Source organism: Danaus plexippus, chromosome 17 (genome assembly GCF_018135715.1).
Source record: "Danaus plexippus chromosome 17, MEX_DaPlex, whole genome shotgun sequence".
Classification (NCBI taxonomy): domain Eukaryota; kingdom Metazoa; phylum Arthropoda; class Insecta; order Lepidoptera; family Nymphalidae; genus Danaus; species Danaus plexippus.
Genome location: NC_083548.1, coordinates 5,533,949 through 5,559,201, shown reverse-complemented (window position 1 = coordinate 5,559,201; position 25,253 = coordinate 5,533,949). Strand labels below are relative to the sequence as shown.

Sequence of the window (25,253 nt, the reverse complement as noted above, 5' to 3'; positions counted from 1 at the left end):
CAAGTACTCTTACGCATATGATCTACAGCAGACAATAACAAATTAATAGTATCTGGTCGAGATTCAGTATCTACTAAAGCTCTGCTTGACTTGTGCAACAAAACTGCAACCCTTTTAGTCCTAATCCATGTTTTACGTGTTTACTAATATATAGAACATTTTTAAGCGATAAATAAAATAGTCATATTATGTCTATAAATTGAAATTAATATTTATTAAGCACATATGTAGTATGTATTACAATTTTAAATAAAATTCAGTCGCATTTTAAAATTAAAGTCAAAATACAAACTTTGCTTTACTGTTTCCGTTTATATCTTTAAAAGTTAAAATTTCTTCAAACTTCACCTTTATCGATTTCTATTATAAAAAATATATATTTTTTAAATATAAATAAATCTGAAATTAAATGAATAGTGTCGCAAGTAAAATAAAAATATAATTAAGAAGTAGTTTATACCGGAAGTTTCGGTGTAGCTACAACGCTAGGGAGAGATTGTTGTTTGGCGCCTTTACGGGGCCGGTTGGTTTTTGTCATCGTTTAACTTTAAAATTGCGAACTAGAGTTCGCTTATAACGTAAATATGGGTGATAAAGATGGAGGTAATGGATTACTCCTATTGTGAAAAGCTCTTGTTGCTTTTGTCGACTACAACAATACTATACAATACTTGACAGTCCGTTTTTGATTTTTTTTGGTTATCATTAGTGATATTCTCAAAATTTTGACGTTATTGTAGAAACCTTTGATGATGCTGTGGAAGAGAGGGTTATCAACGAGGAGTACAAAATATGGAAGAAGAATACACCTTTCTTATATGACCTGGTCATGACACACGCTTTAGAGTGGCCCTCGCTGACCGCTCAGTGGCTTCCAGATGTCACAAGACCTGAAGGCAAGGATTACTCCGTACACAGGTACAATTGCAACATTTTTACCAAAATAAATTAGTTCGACATAGATAAAACATGAAAATTACTATGGGAATAAGACAAAGGATCTAGTTAATTAAAATAATATTATATATAATGTTTATTGTCTTAGATTGATTCTGGGCACTCACACATCAGATGAACAAAACCACCTCCTCATTGCAAGTGTACAACTTCCTAATGAGGATGCACAGTTTGATGCAAGCCACTATGATAATGATAAGGGTGGTATGTATTTCTATGTTCTAATATAGTTCAATAATTGATTTTTTGCCTTAAATTATACAATTAACATTAAAATAATTGTTGTTTTAGTTATAAACATATATGCAACCAAAGCACAATTTTATTCTCATACTTTCTATTACATTATATTGAAGTAGCTCTTATTATTTTTGTCTTTAATTAAATGTATTTTTTCTTAAATAAATATATTATATCATAGTTATTGGTTTATATAAAATGAAATTAATTACAGAATTTGGTGGTTTTGGATCAGTTTCTGGTAAGATAGATATAGAAATTAAAATTAATCATGAGGGTGAAGTGAATAGGGCTCGCTACATGCCCCAAAATCCTTGCGTCATTGCCACAAAGACACCATCTTCTGATGTCCTCGTATTTGACTACACCAAACATCCATCAAAACCCGAACCTTCCGGAGAATGTCATCCCGACCTTAGGTAATTAAACAAGCAGATAATATTTAATTTAATGTATTGATATTTTTATAACTAATACAATTTGTTTGTTTGTTTTTTAGATTGCGAGGACACCAAAAGGAAGGTTATGGTTTGTCATGGAACCCTAATCTTAATGGATACCTTTTATCAGCCAGGTATATATGTTCATATTAGTGAGGTGTTTTAAGATAAAAAATATACATAAGAAAATAACAAGACTTCAACTGTAAAAGTTGTATTAAATACTAGACAAATGTATGGAATTAAATATGTCTCTGGAAATAATTAATAAAAAAGCTTCAATTTTATTCAGATGTATTGATTTTGATTTTTAATTCAATGGAAGTTAAAGCAGAAGTTTTTAAGGTAATAAATATAAGGTTTCCGGACACTTACGCATTTCTTTACATTTGAATTGTTTTTAACAGTCAACAATTGTATATAGATGTGATTTAACACTGCATCTTTCATAAATAATACAAATTTAATAAAATTAATGTTATAATATTAACAGTAAAAGTACTTTGGTTAAAAATTTATATCTTTAATTGCATTCTTATATGCATTTCAATGCTTAAATAAAACAAAAAACAAAGCAAATTAAATTATATTGTATATTATGTGTGGTTAGTACTACATAACATAATAAGTTATTAAAAAAAATTGTTGTCAGTCTGTCAGTTTATTCCGACTGATCTCTTAAATAGTTTATCTATTTAACCGTAAATTCTCTGGTATTCCGGGGATGTTATTAAGAGTGACTTGTATCTTAATTTCGTTAATATTATTTATAATTGTTTTGTTCATTCCAGTGACGATCATACAATCTGCTTATGGGATATAAACGCCACTCCTAAGGAAGGGCGTGTGATTGAAGCCAAGTCTGTCTTCACGGGACACACAGCGGTGGTGGAGGATGTGGCGTGGCATCTGCTTCATGAATCCTTGTTTGGATCTGTGGCCGACGATCAGAAGCTCATGATATGGGATACGAGGTCAGTGTTAGTAATTTTCATCCTAATAGGCCTGGAGTATGATGTGGAATTGATTTGGAAGAGCTTATATTTAACTCGTATGTATGTCTGTCTATTTTGCTAAATATTAAAACTATTTTTTTTAACGGATGAGCTTGCTTGAAGTTATCTAAGTTTTGAATTTTCACTATCAGATTGATGATGCATGGATAGTTTGTAACTGTTATTGATTTTAGATTTTAAAGCTTTAGCCATGTAGTTTATTTATTTTTCATATTTATTTTCGCTTTTTCAACAATATGTAGGTACTTAAAATTTATTTTTTTTATAAATTTTAATAAATCTGATGTTATAAGAAAGTTTTCTATCGTACTTTCTTTAACAACACGTAATATAGTATCTTTTAATTATACATAATCAAATTAACTACAGATCATGAGATTTAAGACTTTTGCGATTATTCATTTAATTTTTAAATGAAACTAATATTATCGGGTCACTACGCGTATTTTATTATTTTTACATTTTCATCTCGTCTGCCCGTGATCAAGGTTGCTGCAAAGTAACCGAATCGTCGGGAGTATGTAGTTTTTTTTTTAAATAATAAAATACGCGCAATAATCCGAAAATATTAGTTTCATTTAAATATAGATAATTTCTATCTTTTCATTCTCAAATCTGCTTCAGTGTTACCATTTAATAAGAATTATGAATGAAGAACTGCAGCTGTTAATAATATATATGTTATGAATAAATTAATTTTATATGTAGCTTTTTAATATAAATGCTTAAATCATGTTTGTTCTCTAGATGTAACAACACGTCCAAGCCATCCCACACCGTGGATGCTCACACCGCTGAAGTGAACTGCCTTAGCTTCAACCCATATTCGGAATTTATTCTCGCCACTGGCAGTGCTGACAAAACTGTAAGTCGAATCTGTCTTTTTAAAGTGTGAACAATATATATATATGTTATATAAAAGTCTGCCACCAGAAGCCTAGTCTTAGTAAATACATAGGATATGTTATTATGTATGTCATCAAAAAAAAAAATGTGGTCTGAACCCTTATATATTTATTAGAGACCTATATTCCTTCACACAATAATTTCTAAGATTTCGCGAATACATTTTTTATGATTTTCTCTGAACTGATAAGTACAGTTGTAATAATGTTCTTATATTTTTCGTTTATTTTATACTGTAATGTGTCAGGTGGCGTTGTGGGACTTGCGTAACCTTAAACTGAAGTTGCACTCGTTTGAGTCGCACAAGGACGAGATCTTCCAAGTACAGTGGTCGCCACACAACGAGACCATTCTGGCTAGCAGTGGCACAGACAGGAGGTATGTGACAAGTTACATACATACATACCAACATATATCTTAGGCTCTTTGAAGAAATTAAAATTAGCGCAGTTATCTGTAGGAGGATGGATTAAATTTATTTTTTTAGTAAAATTAATAAAATACTTATTTAACTATGTTATTAATTTGTATTTACAAAGTATAATGTAATTAAGATAACACTATTTTGTTTTGTGTAATCATTGGTTATAGTAAAATTACGTTCAACATCCTAAGTCCAGACGGGGAAGAATATTTTTGAAACTTGTATCGACCGTTTATAAAGTTAAATAAATATGAGAGTTTTATGTGAGAATATATATTTTTTTCAGGCTGCATGTTTGGGATCTATCGAAGATTGGTGAGGAACAGACGGCTGAGGACGCGGAGGACGGGCCCCCGGAACTGTTGTTCATCCACGGAGGTCACACCGCCAAGATATCCGACTTCTCATGGAACCCCAACGAGCCGTGGGTCATCTGCTCCGTCTCCGAGGACAACATCATGCAGGTACAGGACTATGACATTGTATTGTACAACATGTACATTTTATAATGTAAATAATGAAACTAATATGTTCGGATTACTATATTATTATATTATTAAAAACTACATACTCCGGACGTTTCGGTTACTTTGCAGTATGTACATAGTTTTCAAAAATAATAAAATAACGCGCGGTACTCCGAAAATTATAGTTTCATTTAAATTAATACCCGCGAAAATCATAGATCTCATTATATAGAAACATATGATTTTCATGTAATTTATTTGTAGTGTCGCTGGAACCTTTTTTTTTGTTTAACGTATAGAAATACAAATATATTATTTTAAACCAAAACAATGTTATCCAGGTGTGGCAAATGGCTGAGAACATCTACAACGATGAGGAACCGGAAACGCCGGCTTCGGAGCTGGAATCGGGAGTCAACGTGAACCACGGTTAGCGCTCCCACAGCGGCAAGGGAGCGCCAGGCCTTCGCCCCACGCACCTCTATGTTGATAGTAATGCATTATGTTAATTGCGGCATCGAATCGGTTCTGAAACAGATAATTAGTTTGTAAATTGTTCGGCTGAACTTTGAAATTCTGTGTTTATATTTAGGATCTAGTGTTAAGGAATAAAAAAGTTTGATGGAACAATCTTAATGATTAAAATTCGTTTATAAAATTTATCGGTGTAAATAATAATTTTTAAATGATAAAATTTGCTTAGTGGCCACGTTCTGTGTTGCTGTAATAAAATTCACCATACAACTATATTATTTAGTATACCAAATAACCTGCCAGCCTTTCGTGAATCAAAATTTTTCTAAATTCGCTCAAAATATATGGGACCACTCTCAAAAAATAAATACTGATACATCTCAGATAATATATATTTTTTTCGACTTAACTTCAATTTCAAAGCGATTTAAAACATACATTACTAGTAATATAAGGTGATGTACGTGGCTTTTACTTCACTTCACACTAACATTGCTACGAACTTGGGCTATACCGACGATCGTGTGAGGTTAATATTATCTTTTTATACGTAACATAATTTATTCTGATTATTTTTATCGAACCAACACCTAATAGTTTCAAACTAAACAATGTTTACTCAAGTGAAGTACAAGATGGCGCATAAATGCACAAGAACCTATAATAGGTTCTATTTAACAGGACTTTTATTAGCGTATGTTTAAATCAAATAATTTAAATACAAGCATATTTCGTTTCGCGGTCCCTCGGGAATTTATCAAATTATTATAAATAGATGTAAATTTGCTTTTATATTTTTGTCCAAAAACAAATCCTCAAACAGAGCTCATAATGAAGCTACGAACATATATCGTACCGCCTCCGTATTAAACACTTGGTTCTAATAAATAATCTTTTGTATGTGAAAGCATTTAATTAATTCTTAACGAATGTCTGTTTCCTACCAACGAGCTGTCGGAACACAGCCTGCGACTCGCAAGATACTATATGTAATAGCATAGTAAAATTTCTTTTTAACTATAATTCTAATTAAGTTATTGTCAGAAGATATTCCATTCTAATTTATTGTTAAGTCACAAGAAACGAGGACGGCCCTCGCTCACTTTATTTTATTTTAACGCAATGGAAGTTAATTATAACCGCTAATTATTATTATGAATAAAAATCTCAATTCCATGTGATTTGTTTTTATTTTACCATTCACAGATTATATATATTATTGACAAACGACAGACATGACATTTCATATATAAAGACATTATTTATCATTTCCCAGAAAAAAAAAATTTTTCGATTTCATATTGCGTCAAAATTATTAATATTTAAAGTAAATAAAAAATAAGCAAGTTAAAACATAACGTAAATTATTCAAATATCTATTTTTTCTGAGAAAAGTTTAGGTAAATTATGCCAGCACTGATAGTAATTGCCGTCGAGTTTTTTACACGTCTCGAAGCCCCACTTCGTTATCGCCATACTGAGAGATGACTCGAACATAAAAGCCTGAAAAAAATTAAACTTCTGTTAGCAAGACAAAAGAAAAAAAAAGGAAATATTATTTAGATTTATTTACACAAATATACCTGTTCTAAATTCAAAAATCAAAAATTTAAATGTCTATCAACAGAAATGGTATTTTAAATAATGATTAATAATTTTTTAATAATATAAAATATATGAACTTTATCCAGGATGTTTTGACAGTTCCCCATGTTTCAGCCATTTTATATAAAACATATGAAAACATTTTTCATATGTTTTCTTTATTATAAAAGGTATTAGTTGTTGATTTTCTTTAAGTTATCAGTGTTCCACATTTGAATTAGTCCGTATTGAATCTATATTGAATCAGGAAACTTATTAAAAAATTACCGTTAATACTGAGAACGAATAAATAGAAATCAAAATTGAGGAATAAATTCAGGGTTAGCAAGGGTTTTCTTATGAAAGGTATATCGTTATATTCAATCATTAACAATATTTTTATATATAAATATTAACCGAATTACGAGTTTTCTTCGGGGTTTCAAAAATATTGTATTATTACAAATATGAAATACATAGTTTAAAAGATTGTTACATATCCTAGTATCGTATGTTACCTGAGTCCCCACGGCTATTTTCTGCGGTACCAGCTTTTCCTTGGAGGCTCCTTCAAAACATTGTGCATCAGGACCGTGTGGAGTCATCATTGAATGGAGAGAAGCTCCCCCTGGTAGAAAACCACCTTCTTTCGCTTCATACGAACCCAGGATAAGACCCATAAATTCGCTCATACAATTTCCTGTGACAATAATCGTAAATAAAATAGCATCAATAGATACACAAACAATTGACTAATATTTAAAATATTATTTTATACCTACTTAAATGACTTTTAATCAGAAATTTTATCACTCTTAATAAACTTACTCATATAAAATATTATTTCTGAATAATTTTAACCAAGTTATGGAAATTCAATTTATTATACTACAAATCGGTAGACTTACTATGATAGTAAGGAGGTCTAAATGTATTTTCTTGCACCGACCATCGAGGAGGAAATATAACAAAATCTGCTATGGCAACACCGGGCTTTGTTGAGGGACAGGTTAGTACAGTAAATATAGATGGGTCCTGTAAAATAAGTATATTTAGATGAAAATTATAATAAATAAAATATACCAGTATCTGGTACTTTATCTGCTTGTGGTACTTTATATATAATGGTTCATCTTTGTAAATTTTAGATTTTATGGTGTTTAAACTTTTTAAAATGTTATTCATTTCTGAACGCTATAAATTATTAGTGCTATATTTATTAGTTATTACTTATTAGTTTATTACATAGTTTGTAAAATTGAACCGTTGATTACAATGTTATTTCTCATTTTAAGAAAATGGAGTGATTCTTATTCAACATCACTATTAGCTATATGGGTAATAGTCGCCACAGCTAAATAAATTAACAAAAATAATGAAAATTACGAACACAATGATCGAAGGAAACCGAATTGATGACCATAAACTTGCTGAGGTCGTATTTATAAGGGACGTAGTTGCCGTGCCAGGCTACCACATCGAAAGGAGAATGACCTTGAACAGCCTCGAACAGAGCTCCCTGGTATTTATTAATTATCTTGAAATCTGGCACACAAAGAAATAGTTCTCATTAATGGAAAAGAAATTTCACGCTTGCAAAATATACTCTTGATAGACTTTCGCGAGTATTCATTTAAATGAAACTAATATTTTCGGATTTAATATCACTTTTTTTTTTTATAATTACATATTCCCGATGCTTCGGTTTCTTTGCAAGAACCGTCATCACGGGCAGATGAGATGAAATCATTACGCGAAGTAATCCGAAAATATTAGTTATTAATACGTACTCTTGATATTATTAAGAACAATAGTTTTTTGTCAATTAACATACCGGGTACTTCTTTATCTTCGTAGTATGCGACTGGTGTAAGGAAGTCGCGAGGGTTTGCTAAACCATTGGCACCTATCGGCCCTAAGTCGGGTAGTTTGAAATGCCCATCAAACACTTCCAAAATATAACCTCTGAAAAATCAAGATGGCACATCAATATGCTATCGAATTTGGAAATAGTTTTGGCATAAATCAAAGATCACCTTGTGGGCCCGTCTACAGCGACAGCGAATCTCATCCCTTGTTGTATCACAGCAATTTCATTTGGTCGGATCTCCATTTTACCAAATTCAGTTGTTATGTTTAAAGTTCCTTGTTGCGGAACTGTAAAAGAATCAAAGGTGTCAAAATGTTCTGATAGAAATTAACATGACCAAAGAAATGAAGGAAATACCCATGAGGAAGTCCCCATCACTGTTATAAAATGCGCTGTTCTCCATAGATGCGTTGCAGAGATAGATGTGTATGGCGATGCCATGTCGGGAACGAGGATCACCAGCTCCGCAGACTGTGTGCAGACCCGACGCGAAGTCCACCGAACCTTGAGTAGGTATGTCGAAGGGGAGCCAACGCGACTGAAAAAAAATCAGTCTGTAACTTCTCAGGAAAGACCTTGTAAATATGATTTTTTGTCTGGTCCAATAAAAAAGTTACAAGACATTGTCTTAAAATGTGTTCGTGCATGATCTTAAACCGCTTTACTCTCTTACGTTAAAATCTAAAAGTGAAATTTAGCCGGAGTAATTTCTACACACCAAAATGTTTTTTCATCGACATCATTTTCACGGTGTATAAAAACTCTTGATTTTGTAAAAAAGGAACTTCAAAGTTCCTAAAAAAAAATTATATACTAAAAGTTTTTTATTTGTAAAAATAAAATAAAAGGAAATAAATTAGTTTACTTAATATTGAGCAGGTAATATTGCACATGTAGGTAGTTTAATAGTAATCAGTAATTTAAAAAAAATATATATTTTTTTATTAATATTTTTATAAGTAGTTACGACAGTCTAAAGATTTAACCTTCTAAATATATGTAGCTTTCACTTTGATGTTTAAAGTAGCAGGTGTATCGATATACTTACTTGATTTGGATTTGGTTCTTCGTCATCCCATTTGTGTGTCAGGTGCTCCGAAATATTCGATTTAACGAATGGTTTGTGGATCACAGATGGGCGGATCCTTAAAAAAAATAAGTTAAAATTGTAGCGTCACTTATGAAAATTTTGCCTTTTTGTCCATTTTCGTAGGACAAAAATTCAGGCCAGGTAACCGCTGACCCGATTTTTAACAGATACCATGGCTCATGGACATAAACACTGCCTGCAAAAGACCCTATGACGTAGTTTTTTGAAGAAAACCTAAAGAGGATCAAAAACTTAATTAAGATCTGGTCTTATGATCCTACAGTTTAACAATGTAAATCAAATACTAAATAAAATATAAGGCAACCTGTAGAGCCAAGAGCGCCTGTTTTCTGTTCGTGGAGCCGTAAAGGCACTGCCTGAAAGCTGTTCAGCGTACAACCCGTAAGCACAGCGTTGAGGACTGTTCTGACCCTCGGGTAACGCTCCGGGACGACGAGGATCCTCGCTTGAGAATTCTGACCCGAAGCCAGAAAGATACTAGTAAAAGATAACATCGGTTTCATTAATATCAGTAAATAAAATCGAAATCATCTGAGGAACACAATCATACTAAAATAAGCATGTTAATTATTTAATTTAATTGAAAACTGATTTAAAAGCTAAAACAAAATACAAGAGAATGTTGCAGCAATAATATTCAATAGTCAAAAAAAACTTTAGAATCACATTTAAAATTATATGTTTTTACATATCAATCATACGGTGTTTTATGAAAAAAAAAATAATAATGTGAGTTATATAAACAAAGATCAACAAAAGATATCACTGCTTACCTTTAAATTTGCCATTTTATTACGACACTATTGGTATAACGCGATTATAAAGACTAAGGTGTTTACTACGACCTGGCTAAAATAGTAACCGGTATGCAAATCGATCTGGTTTGTTTATTACGATAACAGGTATCTCTGGTACAAAATAAATAATATTTCTATACAAAGCAGGCCTTCTTGGCTCTGTTTACCAGTTCCAGACTTTAATACTGTAATGGTATGAGTGAAAATCTTTTTTATCTTATCAGTGTACGTTAAGCATTAAACAAAACATATATATGTTTTTCTTATTGCAGTATGAAATGTTTTAAGCATTCTATCAACACATTTAATAGCAAAACAAACTTCTGCACAACAATTTCTGTAATACTGAACTGACCTTACAAGTATGTAAATATAACAGGTTGATCTAACGAGAAGGCTCTCGATTCCAATAAAAAGATGGAGAATATGTAATCTCTATTTGTTATGTAGTATTTATTTCAGAATAATACAGGTGAATATTTTTTTTCATTAGAATATTTACGAAGTTTTAACTGGCAACAAATATAAAAAAACATTTAAAAAATCTGCAATTTTGACGTCTGTATATCCAAGACTGCGTAAATGACAATTTTTTTTCTGTTTTGTATACGTATATACGTAATATGTATGTATTATGAAATTTTGACACTTAGAAATATCATTTATATATGCATTTGCATAATATTGAATTTTTGAAATATTGCACCACTTTTAATGCATTGCTGAAATCGGATAATAATATGGATTCTAATTTTAAATCTTCAATAGTAACAATAGAAACAAGTTATGTGACCTTTAATTTAATTTTAACCAATCAGGTTCATTCTCATTTTCGCATATTGTAGTGGACATTATAACCTCTACATACTAGTACAACAGATAACACTGCTTGTTCATATTTTTATAGATATAACCACACCGCCGCCATTAGTGAACTGCGAATAAAAGATTAATAAGTGAAACACAATGGAAGGGTATTTGATTATTTATTTCAAACTAATTGGATATATTTTTTTTCGGAATATACAGAGAACGTCTACATGTCTGATACAAATTGTTCATGTTTATGAATACATTGCATCAGTTACTGAAAACTCCTAATATTTACTTTAACATTATTATTGTTCCTATTAATACTTTCAGCACAACAATGAAATTTACAAACAAACATACACAAAACATTAACATAGCCGGTTTGTTAAACAAATAATTTTACTAGATAAGTTAGCAAGTATATCAATAATCTAAAATTTGGGATTATATATAATCACAGTAACAATTGAGAAGAATTACAAGATTCTATTGTGACCTTAGCAAGAGTATTCGGCATTCATGTTATTACTATTGCATCATACATACATATGCGTAATATTTTTTTTTCCAATATTTATGTCCCAATTTATAACAAAAAAATAAAAATTGGCAAATAATCACAACGGCATTGGATATTAGACAAACTAATTATTAAATTATAATATCAATGATAAATAATAATTGAAATCACAGATTCAATCGATCAATAAAATTCCATAACAATTTACTTTACATATAACGAACGTTGCCATCAAAAAACAAATAAAATAATAACATTTAATAGAAAAAAAATCATTAAAATAATGAAAAATTATTTCTTAGAATAAGTATTTAGACTTATACAAAATAAAAGTTTTATATTCACGTCAGAGTTCATCGCAAAATAAAACGAAAATAAATAAAATTGTCAAAAAAATTAATACATATTTACTAAACATTGGGATATTGCAGCGATTTAACTAAAAGTTTACAAAACTTACGAATTTGCGCCCCGAAAGTGTAACGCTTACATACAAAAGCCTCGTACAAAAAAAAATATCGTATTACAAGCATCAAAATATAAGACCTGGTCTACATTGTTAAATATATCGAAGAACGAAATATTCTTTATAATGTAAACTAAACCTTATCTATACAGTGTTATACCTCCGGGGCACAACTAATCTTAAGCCTAACTTATATTATATTAATATCACATGGCCCATACAATGGCCTCATTCACATTACATGATATAGATATAGACAGATATAGGTGAAGCATAGACAAACATTACTTTTATTTAAAATATATAATTTAGCAGCGTTTCCTCAAACACGAAGCCATAGATAAAAAAAAAATGCAAAATCATTTCAATAGCTTTAAGTTTACAAAGCTACAAAAGACTTGCTTTAAAAAAAAATCAATCACAAAGCACATTATCTATTCTGTTAAACTTGTAAATAGATTCGTTCAACTTAAATCATTCAACATCTATTTATATCAAGTTTCAGAATACATTTATCTTCAACACGGCTGAGATTGGAGATATTTCAATTAATACAAATATATATATAAAGATACATCAGATATACGCAGAGTTGGAGATAATACGAAACATTCTACTTCAAGGCTTCAACTACATTACACGAACTATTCTACGATAGACATGTACAAATTTATATAACTATGAATATTCTATTTAGACCAAAATTAGCCTATCTACATAGCGTAAGTACTGATACATTTGAATTTATATAAACCGCAATACATCATACTATTTGTGCTCAGAGAAAATTATCTGTTTTATAATTATTTTTTTTATATATCATTAGTTCAATTTTAATAGTTTCCAACAACCTACTGAACATTTACTAACTACTGATATATTTAGTTCGGGATACATAATAATATTGTCAGTATATTTGAAGTTGGTTAAAGTAAGAAATAATTAAGCATTGGTTTTATTATGTTAAATTATTATATATTGCACAACTCACTATAATATTAAGCAATTATTTAGAGATCTTTCCCTTAACGGATTATTTTCCATACATCTATTACATACTATTTTATTAATATGTTAAATTGAATTAAAAGCGATAAAAATGTATTGATATTATCATGGCTGCATATAGTTTAAGTTATATATATTATCTAGTATTATTTTCACTGTTGGGGTAACATGTGTGACCAGGCCTTCTCGTACTTGTGGTAGGCTAAACTGCAGGGGGATTTTGACGCCTCCACAACACTCAATGGGAACGGTTCATGCTGAAATAAAATCATATATTAGTATTCTGCCAATAATATATATGTAAATATATATTTATATATATATATTTGTTATTTGATATTAGAAATATTTGCTTCTATGAAGTTATTACTTAAAGAATATTTTCAATATGGATATATTATGAGTGTTTCTAGACAAAGGTGACTCAGTAAGATACTACATTTAATTCTTTGTTAATGTTAACCGTCAAATTATAAAGTCGTGATCACAATATAATATAAATGTTTTTTTTTTTTAATTTATGAAGAGTCTTGCTATTTAAACGTCTATAGCATCAGAGATACCGTTAAAAAAATTGCCAGTCATTTTAAATGTACAAATCACACATATTTTTATATTATAATAAATTTAAATATCTTAGGACTCATTTATATATTTTTTAATATTGAAAAAAAAAGTTTGACTCTCTGGTTTGGTTTGAGTGAAACTCAAATTTTATTATGGCAACATCCATTTTGGAAAAATGTCATAATAATTTATAAATGAGCAGAAATAAAAATATATAAAGAGTAATAATAAATCCAAATAGCCTAGACTTAGCCTCATTTGAGTGATTAGACTGTAAGAATCTTTTTTGGATGTGGTTGTGTATCAGAATGGAAGAATGGCATAATTTTAATAAGACTTTGTTGGCTGTAGGTCGATCCGTCTGTCACCAGGCTGTACCTCATGAACCGTAATATTAGTTTGGTTGAAAATTTAACAATAATATTTTTAACAACAAATACTAAAAAAAAAAGTTCAAATGGGCTCTCATACAACAGATATATGAATTGCTTGTTTTTATAAAAAATGGTAGCCTTAACTGGTAGGTTTTACTCGAGCGATTTCAAAGTTAGTTCGATATTTAAATAAGCTTCCAAATTTGAATATTTGTTTACCGTTAACATTGAGTGCGCGTCCTCGATTGCCGCTAGTAGTCTCTCGAGCTCCGCGGCGGACGGCAGTGACAGAGCGAGTCCAGCGCCGCGCTCTCGAGCTTCACAAACACTCCACTCCTGTACAAATATGATATTTATTTTAAAACAAACTACTACAAAACATGCTAAATTCTTCATGTCATTAAATTTGATCTCAGTACATCTATGACAATTTTGGCTGCTCAAGACTATGAATATACATACTTGAAAATCAAGATATATATGGATGTTGGAAAAATAACGAATATTATTAAAAAAATAACATATTTTTATATATGTATATGATATTTTATATATATATATTAGCATGCTTTAGTATGAAATCTATTTTTATAAACAATTTATTATAGGATTCCTTTCTAAATTTAAATAGCATCCATATATATTTACCAAACAACACCAGTTCTCGTCGTTGTCGGGTATTTTGAAGGCCGTAAGATTCTTTATTGAACCGCAGGCTAATATTTCTATGTCTGTGTTCATTTCCTCGATGTATTCTGTAAAGTTAAACATTTAATAAATCAATATTAGTATAATAATCTTTTCAATATCGTGTTAAGTTTAAAGTTTCAAGCCTGTAGATGTCACTAGTAATCATAGCTTTAATATTCAATTAATTTTAAAAACTCTTTTAATTCAAAGTAAAAATAATTTCCTATGATTTACCGTACATATATAATTCAGTATTGATTTTAAAATATTTCAATAAAATATAATACAGTCAAATTTTCATAAAGAAAACAAAAAATATTCCACATATGTACAAACAAGCATAAAATATGCAATAATTACTTCCATATGCATGCATGACACTCTAAAAGACCTAGTTGAACAAAACACTCTTTATATGAACAAAAACCCACACAATTCAAGCATTTAACTCAGTTTAAGAGACGGCTGTCATACTAAATATAAAATACATGTCCCAGTGCATACTTGTAGTTTTATGGTGTTAAATAATTATCATATACATGGTGTTTAATTTTTATTTGCTTGTAATATTTACCTTTGAACAGGGCTTCCGAGCCCCTGTCTTTAAGGTAGGCGGCTGCTCCTGCTACGAAGGCTAGATCCAAGGTGTCTCTCAAACTGACCACCTCGTTGGGGGTCACCAGTATAGTACAGGCTGGTGGTGGACCCACACGTTCACACTTCTTACATCCATCCTTTTCTTCGAGAGCCTGAAATTTGTGAAAGGAGGTTTGTTTAATTTAACTGTTATTTCAAATAGGCATTATTTTTCAAATTACTCAAGCTCTAGCCTCAGAATCGGGTGGGACAATACAAGAATTTTAGTAAAAAAAAAATAATAATCAAAAGACTACAAAAATAACTTACAGATTTCACACAAGTCAACTACACAGAATATATTTAGTTTTGCTAATGTTGAATTATATATTGCAAATGTAATATATATTAAACTCTATATCATTCTTAGAGTTAAAATGTATGAATTATATTTAAATATATAAGTATTAATTTATTACTCAGATCTACCTGAGCAGCGTGTAGTAATAGTGATTGCAGCCATGATGAAGCTGTGGGGTCATCGGGTGCCGCCAGTAACAGTCTGCTATTGTCCCCTAATGCTATCTCGAAGCAGTGGGGTCTGCGGGACACGTCTATATGACGCCTGACCCCTACCACGGAGCGGAGAGATATGTTATTGGGTAGTGGGGTCCCGTCCGGCGAGTGAGGACCCCAGTGGAGGACACCAGCCCTGTAATATGACAATATATTTGGTTATACATTGATTGTAATACATATTAAGTTGGTATCAAATGTTGTGTTAGTAGTGACTGGACAGTTCAGGATTTTTGCATACAATTTCTGGAAATAACCAGTTATTATTGTACATTTTTAGAGATTTCCATGCTGGAAAAACGTTCGCAATAATGCTTTACATGTTCATAATTATATAAATAGAAAATTAATGTGTTGATACAATATATCTCGTGTCTTATTGTATAAATAATGTGAAAAGACGGATGACATTTTAGATGTAAACAATAATTTTAATCAAAGATTTGTAAATATTTTAGGACGGAACTCCCGTTATAAATAGTAGTTTTTGCTCGGGACTTCCTCCTCGTAAATTCAGAATTGGGCTCAGAGGGAAATTTATAAAATAGCATTAAACCAAAGATTGAATAACCAACCAGTGGCGACATCTATTGTCTTAGTCACGGGACTTCATAACTCACGACTGTTACACCTTGATTCCGCCGTAACTACTCAGTATTTCGGGTTAAATTACACCCTATACCTTACTATGACGTCAAAGCTATGTAACTGCAAAGTTTCATAGTAATCAGTATGTTCTGTTATGTTTGAAAGTGCGACAAACATACAAATTAATTTAAAATATGAATATGCAATAATATAGTATAGTAACCGTTATTGCCTTAAGCTCTAACTGTTACAGTCCGCTCCTTTTTATCGACTTTTTTATACGACTAAAGTAACGACTTTCTCCTTTTTTCCTTATAGAATAGAACCTGTCAACACGTATTGTATATATGATTATATTTATTATGCAATAAACGGATAAATATAAAAAAATTATTTTTTTTTTTTCGTTAAGAACAAACATAATCTTTATATATCTACTGTAAGTGTGTATGTCGCTGAACTCAAACTAAGCGGCTGGGCCGATTTTTAAGTTTCTTTAATTTTTTTGAATAAATGTTTTGCATAATTCATAAATAAATTAATTTTATATATTCAAATCAGCCCGATAGATGGCGGGCGGTGCAGTACCGACTGCACCGCCATCATCATTTTAAATAACCTATATACCGATATAGGTTATTTAAAATGAAAAACGTGACTACGTTGCAGCTTTTTCAGCATACTTGCTATACATATGTATTGTTTTAACTTATATGTACTTTATACATTTCTCTTACGCGGACGGATTCGCGGGCAAAAACTAGTATATATCTAAAATGTCAAAAAAAAAAACGATAAATTTATAACTTTTTTTTTTTGGCGATTGTCGTAATGACTATAAGATTCAAGAGTTAATTCCAAGGACGCCGATAGAAATGATTTTGTGAATTTCGTAATGAATTTAAAATAAGTAGGTTAGTGTTTCGTTCTATTGCTCTTGGATGTTTCTAATTATATATAATGTGATTGTATCTTGATTCGAGAGCGTGAAGTATTAAATACAAATTGTAAAGACGTTGGCGCATTTGTATATTAAAATATATTTTATTATATAAATACATATAAATTAAATTTACTATTATAATTTTTTCAATTGAAAACTACTTAAAGTACGTTAATTGTACTTTGTTGCACAGTATATAATATAACAAAAAATTCTTACCAATTAATTTAAGGCATAAATTAGTTTTTTTTTAAATTACGAATAATAAATGTCAAGATTCTTTTTTACCATCATTATATTCACGGTTTAAGTTTCCTTCATTCAGCTTTCACCAAAAAAAAAATCACGTTTATTTTTTGTTATGACTTGTACAGTTACATATTATGTTATATGGTTACGGTAAATTATTCTTTTACTCAATTATAGCATTTTTTATATAAAACTATATTAAAAAAAAAATGATAGTGTTCTCATTAGTACTAAAACAAATAACTTATTAATCTAAATAACAAAAAAAAAAAATTCACATGCTTTTATTTTTAACAAGAAGTTTGTATATAACTTTTTAACTATTACTAAAATTTAAATTTAGAATAAAAAAATCATGTTCATGAATTATAATAAAATCTTATTATGCGAATTCAATGTCGGTGATGGTACTTGATTATGATTTTTATTGAAAAAAACCTTACAGATTTCACCTCCGTCTAGATATCATGATTACTCCATGTTTGCACGTCACACTACACACGGAGCGTTAAAAGTTTCTGATTCATAATTCAGACGTATTAAGCTAGAATGTTGAATGAGAAACGGGAAACGCTCGGTGTGTAGTGCGACATGCATAATGGGATTAAACATACCGTACTTACTGTCTTATAAAAAATGTACTGTTTACATTTGAACGTGAAAATTATTTATTTGCAATGTAAAATAATCAGTTGTAGTAAATCGGATTGTATCTAACACACATCGGGATATACACACACCAAAATGTGTGTGTGTGTATGTGTGTGCGTGCGTGCGTGTGTGGTTAATTATTATCTATGAAGACATTACATCATCCGCCCAGACATGTTTTTGTAACAAATATCGTCTCCTTAATTTGAATTATTTATTACAATACATAATAATTTTGTTTTTCTTTACGCTATGTAATATGCAATTATGTAGGTTTAAAATTGTTTACAAAATATATTTTATTAACACTTAAAATTTAAGTAATAGTATAGATTGAGGGCGTAAAATTATTTTGTATTGAATAATATTTTAAGTAAAACAATTTTAATAAGAAAAAAATATACATTAAAAACATTAGCAAAATATAAATCTAAATAATTGGGTATTAATTTTTGGGAACTATTTAATCTTTGACATAGTAACAGTACTTTAGTTTAATTATAACTGGCTACCCTCCTCTTACACTATCTTCATTTCTAACGAAAAAATTATTACCAAATTTAATTCAACAGTTTATATCATACTAATGTTATAAATGAATGCGAAAGTTACTGATCATTTATGTATGTTTGTCTTTCACATAAAATATACTGAACGGATTTTGATGGGACTTCGATATCCGAATAACATATAACTTATTGTTTGGACAAATAACTCTCTGACCTCAATTTCGAAGTCAAGACGCATGAAGAAACTAGTATTTCATAAAAACCTATAAACTCCTATAGGTAATACAAATACACATCACGTACCTTAGTAGGAAGTAGCACGGTTCAAATCTCTTGCTCCTATCAGTCTTGCACATGAGGTACCCCTCCAGCGGGGGGGCGAAGGCTCCAGGCGCCTCCACCAAACGATCCTCGGCGTCCCCGGAGCACGCTCGACCATAGTACAAAATCGGCGGCACCTTATCACATATAATTATTAAACGAAACGTAAACAGATATTTTTGTTTGTAATTATTTAGTATTATATATATATACATATACATATTTATAAAAAAAATCTATTTTGACATTTTGTTATCCTAAATGCGAGTTTCTATCATGAAATAAGGAAAGTTTTGAAGTTTTCATTCTTATATCTAAGTTGATGTATTACGTGAAGATAGGTATTTCTTAACAAAACGCCAAGGAAGATTACTAACAAATGATATAAGTACATGTAAAAATCAAAGTTATCTCCATATAAATGTAGCTCAGTTTTTCGAATAATACTAGTTTTCTATTATTTTACGACTACATTATCTGCACGTTTCGGTTACTTGCAGCAACGTGATCACGGGCAGACGAGACGAAGGTGACAACATTTCCTTTACTTATATTTTGTAATATGCGAAAGCCTTAGTTTTATTTGGTTGATCACAAGTGAAAATCTTAGACATCATTATCTTCATATTTTTAAGATATTCAAAGGAAAACTTTATATTGAAATTCACGTTATAATTTTTGTAACACTAACGAAATGTTATGGTAAAACATAATTTAACTTTAAATAAAATTATATTTGATGAAAAATTCATCGACACAGGCGAGATTCGGATCTGCGACCCCGGAATATCTCATTGTAGTTGTTTTATCAAGCCAGATCGTATGTGAGCACGTCAGCTTAGTTGATAGAGCAATTTAAATTCGTTATTCAGGACGTATCAGATTCGAATCCTGTTCACGATGAATTTTATATTTATTTTCACTGTATAAATATCATGTAATATTTTTCAGTTTAATAGCGTGGATAATCACCCTTGTTTCATGCCTCTTCCTAGTGACAGCGGCGGCTAGATGCTTGCAGGATAGCGGCAGCATAGCCGGAGGGCGTTGTATACGGAGGGGCGAAGTCCTAGCGCTCCATTCCAGACTTGACGCCAGCCTCGCCCCTAAGGACGACTCGCCAGTGACCACAGAACACGCTATGTTACCAGCCACGTCGATAACTTGTATGTAATGAGCTTCAGGGCCGACCTGGTGTCAGACAGATTTTCGATATAGCATTTTTCTACACCTTCATACAAAATGTACATGAAATTATCTGATAATGATTTCAATTAATCCATCCATAAATCAACAAACATGACGGAATCGTCGTTAGTGTATGAAGGAAAACAAAAATGTTTAATTTTAAAATACACATTCTTAGTTAAGTCACCGTATTGTAAGAGTATAGCTTGTACATAGCTATATTGTAGGCTAAAAAAATTTATAACTTAATCCCTTTTTGGCCCATAAATATGAAGAAAATGTCATTAAAAAACACATTAATGTTAGAGTTTTACTAAAGTAACATTATTTGTCAAGCATGTATGTATTTATATTCACAACGTAAATTTTTTGGCAATTAGTTGTTTTATGTATATCTTTTATATGTCTGAACATATTTTGATAGGATTTTAACTGTATGGTAGACGATGTTGGGACAACGTATAGACAATGTCACGACACGCTACAAACTGGTCGTGCATAAAGAGATTACGGAGACGAGTTTGAGGAAAACAGTTATGTAATAGAACCCTTAAGCCTTGCTACTTACAGCATTATTAAGGTTAGCTGTGATCTGTTACTTCGTCGGCGTATATTGATATAATTATAAAGTTATTATACGAGCAACAAAATACACATCACTGGATACCTACTTGGTGCGTTCTTAAGACTTTAATGAGTTTTCATTGAATAATAATTCCTTATCAACTTGATAAGAATCGTATAACCTGTAAAGATGTTATCGAAGGAGTTACGAAGATGAATTTATGTAAAACTGTAAACTATCCGTGTCCAGTTTTACGATGCGAACAATTGGTAAGACGGAAAGTACGTAACAAGCAAGATGCTATCTGAAGTTTCACTTTTAAATTGTACATATACATTGTAACCTACATAACATTGGAATATACGGGAGAATAAGAATTATTAGCTCCTCACGAGACGTATGTAGACTTAATCGGTGACTAAACTGTAAACAGGTCACGCGAAGTATTGCGTGTGAAATGTCGCTTATACTTTTTATAGGGGGAGTGAGTCACTATTTAAAATGCACATACAAATTACAAGTTATCTTGTTACGGGACACTTGTTATAATGAGATAATACTGTCTTTGTTGTAACACTCGTCTTAGTCCGAGTTTTTCTTTTTATTGATATTAATAAATTTATATGTTTTTGTCGATTCAGCTCCTAAGACGAGTTCCTTTGAGTCTTGTTGTAAAAAAGACAGTAGGTACTATTTTTATTATCATCTACGATCGTTTAGTTATGACAGTTCAACATACACGTACAGGTTATATTTATATGTAATGTAATTATATTCATGATTTATTTAATTGTTTTGTTATGAGTAGTAGTGTTTATATGATTTGACAATAATAGTTTTATTATGAAAAATTATCAATAACCTTTGTTTATCTGTTCGGACAATGGTTGTTTGTTGGCCTTGTATATATAAAAGAAATTGTAAAATAATATTTAACTGAGATTATGAGAAATGATTTTTTTTAATGTTTGGTTTTTTGTTATATTTTAATGTACTTACAGCGATTGCGTCTAGTTCAACGTGGGGTAGTCTGCAAAGGATGTCATACTCCGTACCCCCCGGCTTCACACTGGCCACGTAAAGCGCGTAGTCCGTGATGAAAACTAGGAGTGGCGTCCAAGACCCGTCCTCCATATTGTATGGAGACTGTACTTTCATCATCTGCACCATTATATAAATCACATTCAAGAGATTAACTCCAATCCAAACAAATTTCACGTGGAGAAAATAAAGAAAACTTGCTAATATTTTAAACCACAATCGTTTTTAACTAAGATTTCTAACCTAAATGGGATAAAAACTAAATTTATATGAAACCCATTTTCATCCAAAAGAAAAAAGTATTGAGATTTTGAATATTCTCGAAATTAAAAAAAAATACAGTAACAACAATGAAATAATAGGCTTACCCTATTTAGTGTTTCATTAGGATATGAGAATATCTGAAGCCTGAGCTTTTCATTGCATTCGATGGCCACATTGTCTTCGAAGCTGTCGAAGTATGACGGTTCGTCGGCCGTCAGTAACCTGACTGACAAACGCTTGTTCTCTATAATTTCCTTGTCGATGAGCCGCGACATCCTTGCTGCGGAAATGTGATAAGTGTCGGACACCTCTTTAAACGGATATATGATGCTGGGGAAGAGCCTCTCCATTCTCAATTTGAGCTGATAGAACTTGTTGTTTTTTATCTTCAGTTCGAGATCTTTCTTCTGACATACGTTTTTGAGATATCTGTTTAGTATGATTGATTTGTTGCTTTGCAATTTCTGATTCGATGGACTGTCGAAGAAGTCGTCGTTGAAGTCGTCGGCGCCTTTTAGGGTTGAGTTGTCTGTGTTGGAGCAGTTGTCGCTGACGTCATCATTCTTCTGTGCAGCCGTTGAAGCGGATTTGCGACTGTATCTGTTGACATTCTGCTTTTTTGGTGATGACAGGTGCTTGGACATGCCGTTCTTCTGTTCAGTTTCCTCCTGGACGTTCTTGTTGAACTGGCGCTTTGGTGTAGATGTCCTACTTGAATTATTATCGTCGGACTGTTTGTTCAAATCCGTCTTGCTTGAACTCAACACGATCTCCTTAATGGGTGTAGATTCTGGTATCGGTACGAAAGATTCTTTGGGTGCTTCGAATGCTGTCTGAAATGTATCATGCACGTAGCTGTAAGAAACTCCTTTGTGCTCATACACAGTACTCTCGCAGTTCACCACGTACTTGCTGAGCGGTGGCAGCACGTCTTTGTTTAATAGTTTTTTATCGTGTTGTGCTTTCATATTAAGGGTCAGTTTATGACGAGGCGAGCCCTCGCTCGGGGTTCTATCGCCTGTAACAGAAGTCCTGGAACCAGTCATTACTTCTTTAGGTTTATCCAATTCTAATGGTTGAGAGTTAAGATTGATTTCAACAAAGTCATCCTCATCGTCGATTTGAAATCCAGAGTCTAGACTCTTTGATATTTTCTTAGTATTCTGATTGACATCACATGATAGCGCCTCAACAACATTGTTAAGTTCCAAACTAGTTTCTGGCAAGCCCTTTTCGGGTGCAAAGTTGAAATTAAAATTTTTATAAAAATTCTTTAATGAATCAATTATGTTGTTGGCATCAAGTAAATTCAAGACTTTGTTATTATTCTTTCTCTCCTCTACGATATTTGTGCTGATGTATCTTTTTTTCTTGAGGACCGATTTCACTGTGATCGGGCTCTGTGTGACTTCTAAAGGCTTGTTGTTTCGATCGTTGTTCTGATCTATATCCGCTTCCGAAAAATATGTCTTTCTTATGAACGACACATGCCCTCCACCATTCTCGAAGCCATCACATGAGAACGACTTTTGGGTTTTGTCGGTTTTTTTGTGGACTTGCAATGTTTCTGTTTTATGTGAGTGTGAGGAGGAAGAGTCACTAGATGAGGTTTCTGAATCGCAGCTGAAGTTTGAATCTGAGCTATTAGAGTCACAGCCATACATTTTGTTTGTGGCTTTTGTTTCATTATTATTATCAGAATCCTTATTATCTTGATTATTTCTTTCAAAGCCTTGAGTATATTCAAATATACCACTTCTGTCATGCTTTGAATCCCCATATGTTAGTATATCTGACATTGTCTGTTGAGCTACATCTGCAGCATATTTGGGTTGTTGCCTATCTCCAGAGGAACACCATGAGAATCTGTCATTTACAGCATTCTTTTGCCTGAATTTATCACAATATGAACCATTTGGCCCATAAGAAATGAAACCTCTTTCTATATGAATGTTATCAGTTCTGGTATTATTTAAAATGTCCTCATGAAATGATACCCTTTTTTTCTGTGAGCTGGGACCACTTTGTGACTTTTTTCTACATCTCCGCCTATATACAATGTCCTCTGATAAAGATTTCTTTGGTTCAGTTGACCTTAGTGCAGACTTTTTAACATCATCAGTACAAACTTTCTCACTCTCCAAAGCTTTTAGAACAACATCTGGTAGATTCTCATACACAGGCTTTGAATGAACTTCTATCAAAAGTTCAGGTACAATATCATCAGGTGCTCCTACATTTTGGTTATCTATGTCACTGCGAGTCATGATACTGCTATTGGTACTCTTTATCATGTCTTGGGAACCACTAGGGATGGCATCGTAGATACTATCGCACGTTAATTCTTCGGCCCCTACAAGGCTATGAGACATAAGAGCTTGACTCGTAGCCTCTGATGCTTCGCTATCCAAACACAAAACTCCAGAATCGCCGGGCGTATCGGCAAGACTGCTCGTTGTACTAGATATGAGGTGGGTATTGCCTTGTAAACACAAATCGGTTGGTTTTCCAGTATTTTCGTCCACATTCTCCATTTTTGAGCACTGTAAAGTATCTTCACCACATCTTAGAGTTGATGCAACAGCAGAGTCGTCAGTTTTATGACGACGTTTGATTTTATCGATCTCCTTGCATTTAATTTCAGAAGCTTTGTCGAAAGGCATCATCAAGTCCGTTATTCTAGCTAACCAGTCACAAAACTTTTCGACATAGAGCTATTTTGCTATCAGCATTTTTTTCATAATAATCACATTTTATTTTATCACATATTTTTCAATTTAACACAGCAGAAACTTAAGTTATCTACTGGGCATTACAAAGAAGCCATTTGTAATATTTTGACATAAGTATAAGTCGTAGTTGTTGCCATTTCATATCATAAACCATTTTGTATTAAAATTGGAAAACCTTTAATATTTTTTTATAATACCGAGATAAAATAAAGTTTCCGTTAAAATATTGTGATCCTTACAGTGGAGAAATTATAATAAAATTCATTAAAAAAATTCGAGTTACTACTTTTAAATAAAGTTGAATTATTACAGGTATGTATATATAT

The 25,253-nt window shown here is 31.6% G+C and overlaps 3 protein-coding genes across 4 annotated transcripts; 1 reads left to right on the top strand and 2 right to left on the bottom strand.

Moving 5' to 3' along the window:
- Positions 1 to 461: 461 nt before the first annotated feature.
- Positions 462 to 6,100, top strand: LOC116771067 (chromatin assembly factor 1 p55 subunit). Of its 2 annotated transcripts, none has more exons than XM_032662748.2 (10): positions 462 to 603; positions 741 to 918; positions 1,046 to 1,161; positions 1,412 to 1,616; positions 1,697 to 1,771; positions 2,429 to 2,611; positions 3,401 to 3,518; positions 3,807 to 3,937; positions 4,270 to 4,447; positions 4,792 to 6,100. In XM_032662748.2, the coding sequence occupies exons 1-10, from the start codon at positions 585 to 587 to the stop codon at positions 4,882 to 4,884; spliced, it is 1,296 nt and encodes a 431-aa protein (XP_032518639.1). In that variant the 5' UTR covers positions 462 to 584; the 3' UTR covers positions 4,885 to 6,100. The 2 variants fall into 2 exon arrangements, with proteins under 2 accessions (XP_032518639.1, XP_032518638.1); XM_032662747.2 differs by having other exon boundaries at positions 2,429 to 2,617.
- LOC116771066 (homogentisate 1,2-dioxygenase) lies at positions 6,096 to 10,480 on the bottom strand. Its single transcript, XM_032662745.2, has 10 exons — positions 10,263 to 10,480; positions 9,794 to 9,966; positions 9,427 to 9,523; positions 8,736 to 8,916; positions 8,545 to 8,665; positions 8,343 to 8,473; positions 7,899 to 8,053; positions 7,417 to 7,543; positions 7,027 to 7,208; positions 6,096 to 6,427 (listed from the first exon to the last, which is right to left on the bottom strand). Exons 1-10 carry the CDS (start codon positions 10,275 to 10,277, stop codon positions 6,293 to 6,295), a joined length of 1,317 nt encoding a protein of 438 aa, XP_032518636.2. The 5' UTR covers positions 10,278 to 10,480; the 3' UTR covers positions 6,096 to 6,292.
- A 775-nt stretch (positions 10,481 to 11,255) lies between these two features.
- LOC116771112 (uncharacterized) lies at positions 11,256 to 25,021 on the bottom strand. Its single transcript, XM_061523314.1, has 9 exons — positions 22,300 to 25,021; positions 21,890 to 22,051; positions 20,110 to 20,328; positions 19,120 to 19,274; positions 15,790 to 16,012; positions 15,299 to 15,473; positions 14,683 to 14,789; positions 14,254 to 14,370; positions 11,256 to 13,350 (listed from the first exon to the last, which is right to left on the bottom strand). Exons 1-9 carry the CDS (start codon positions 24,859 to 24,861, stop codon positions 13,246 to 13,248), a joined length of 3,825 nt encoding a protein of 1,274 aa, XP_061379298.1. The 5' UTR covers positions 24,862 to 25,021; the 3' UTR covers positions 11,256 to 13,245.
- Between the last annotated feature and the right edge of the window lie 232 nt (positions 25,022 to 25,253).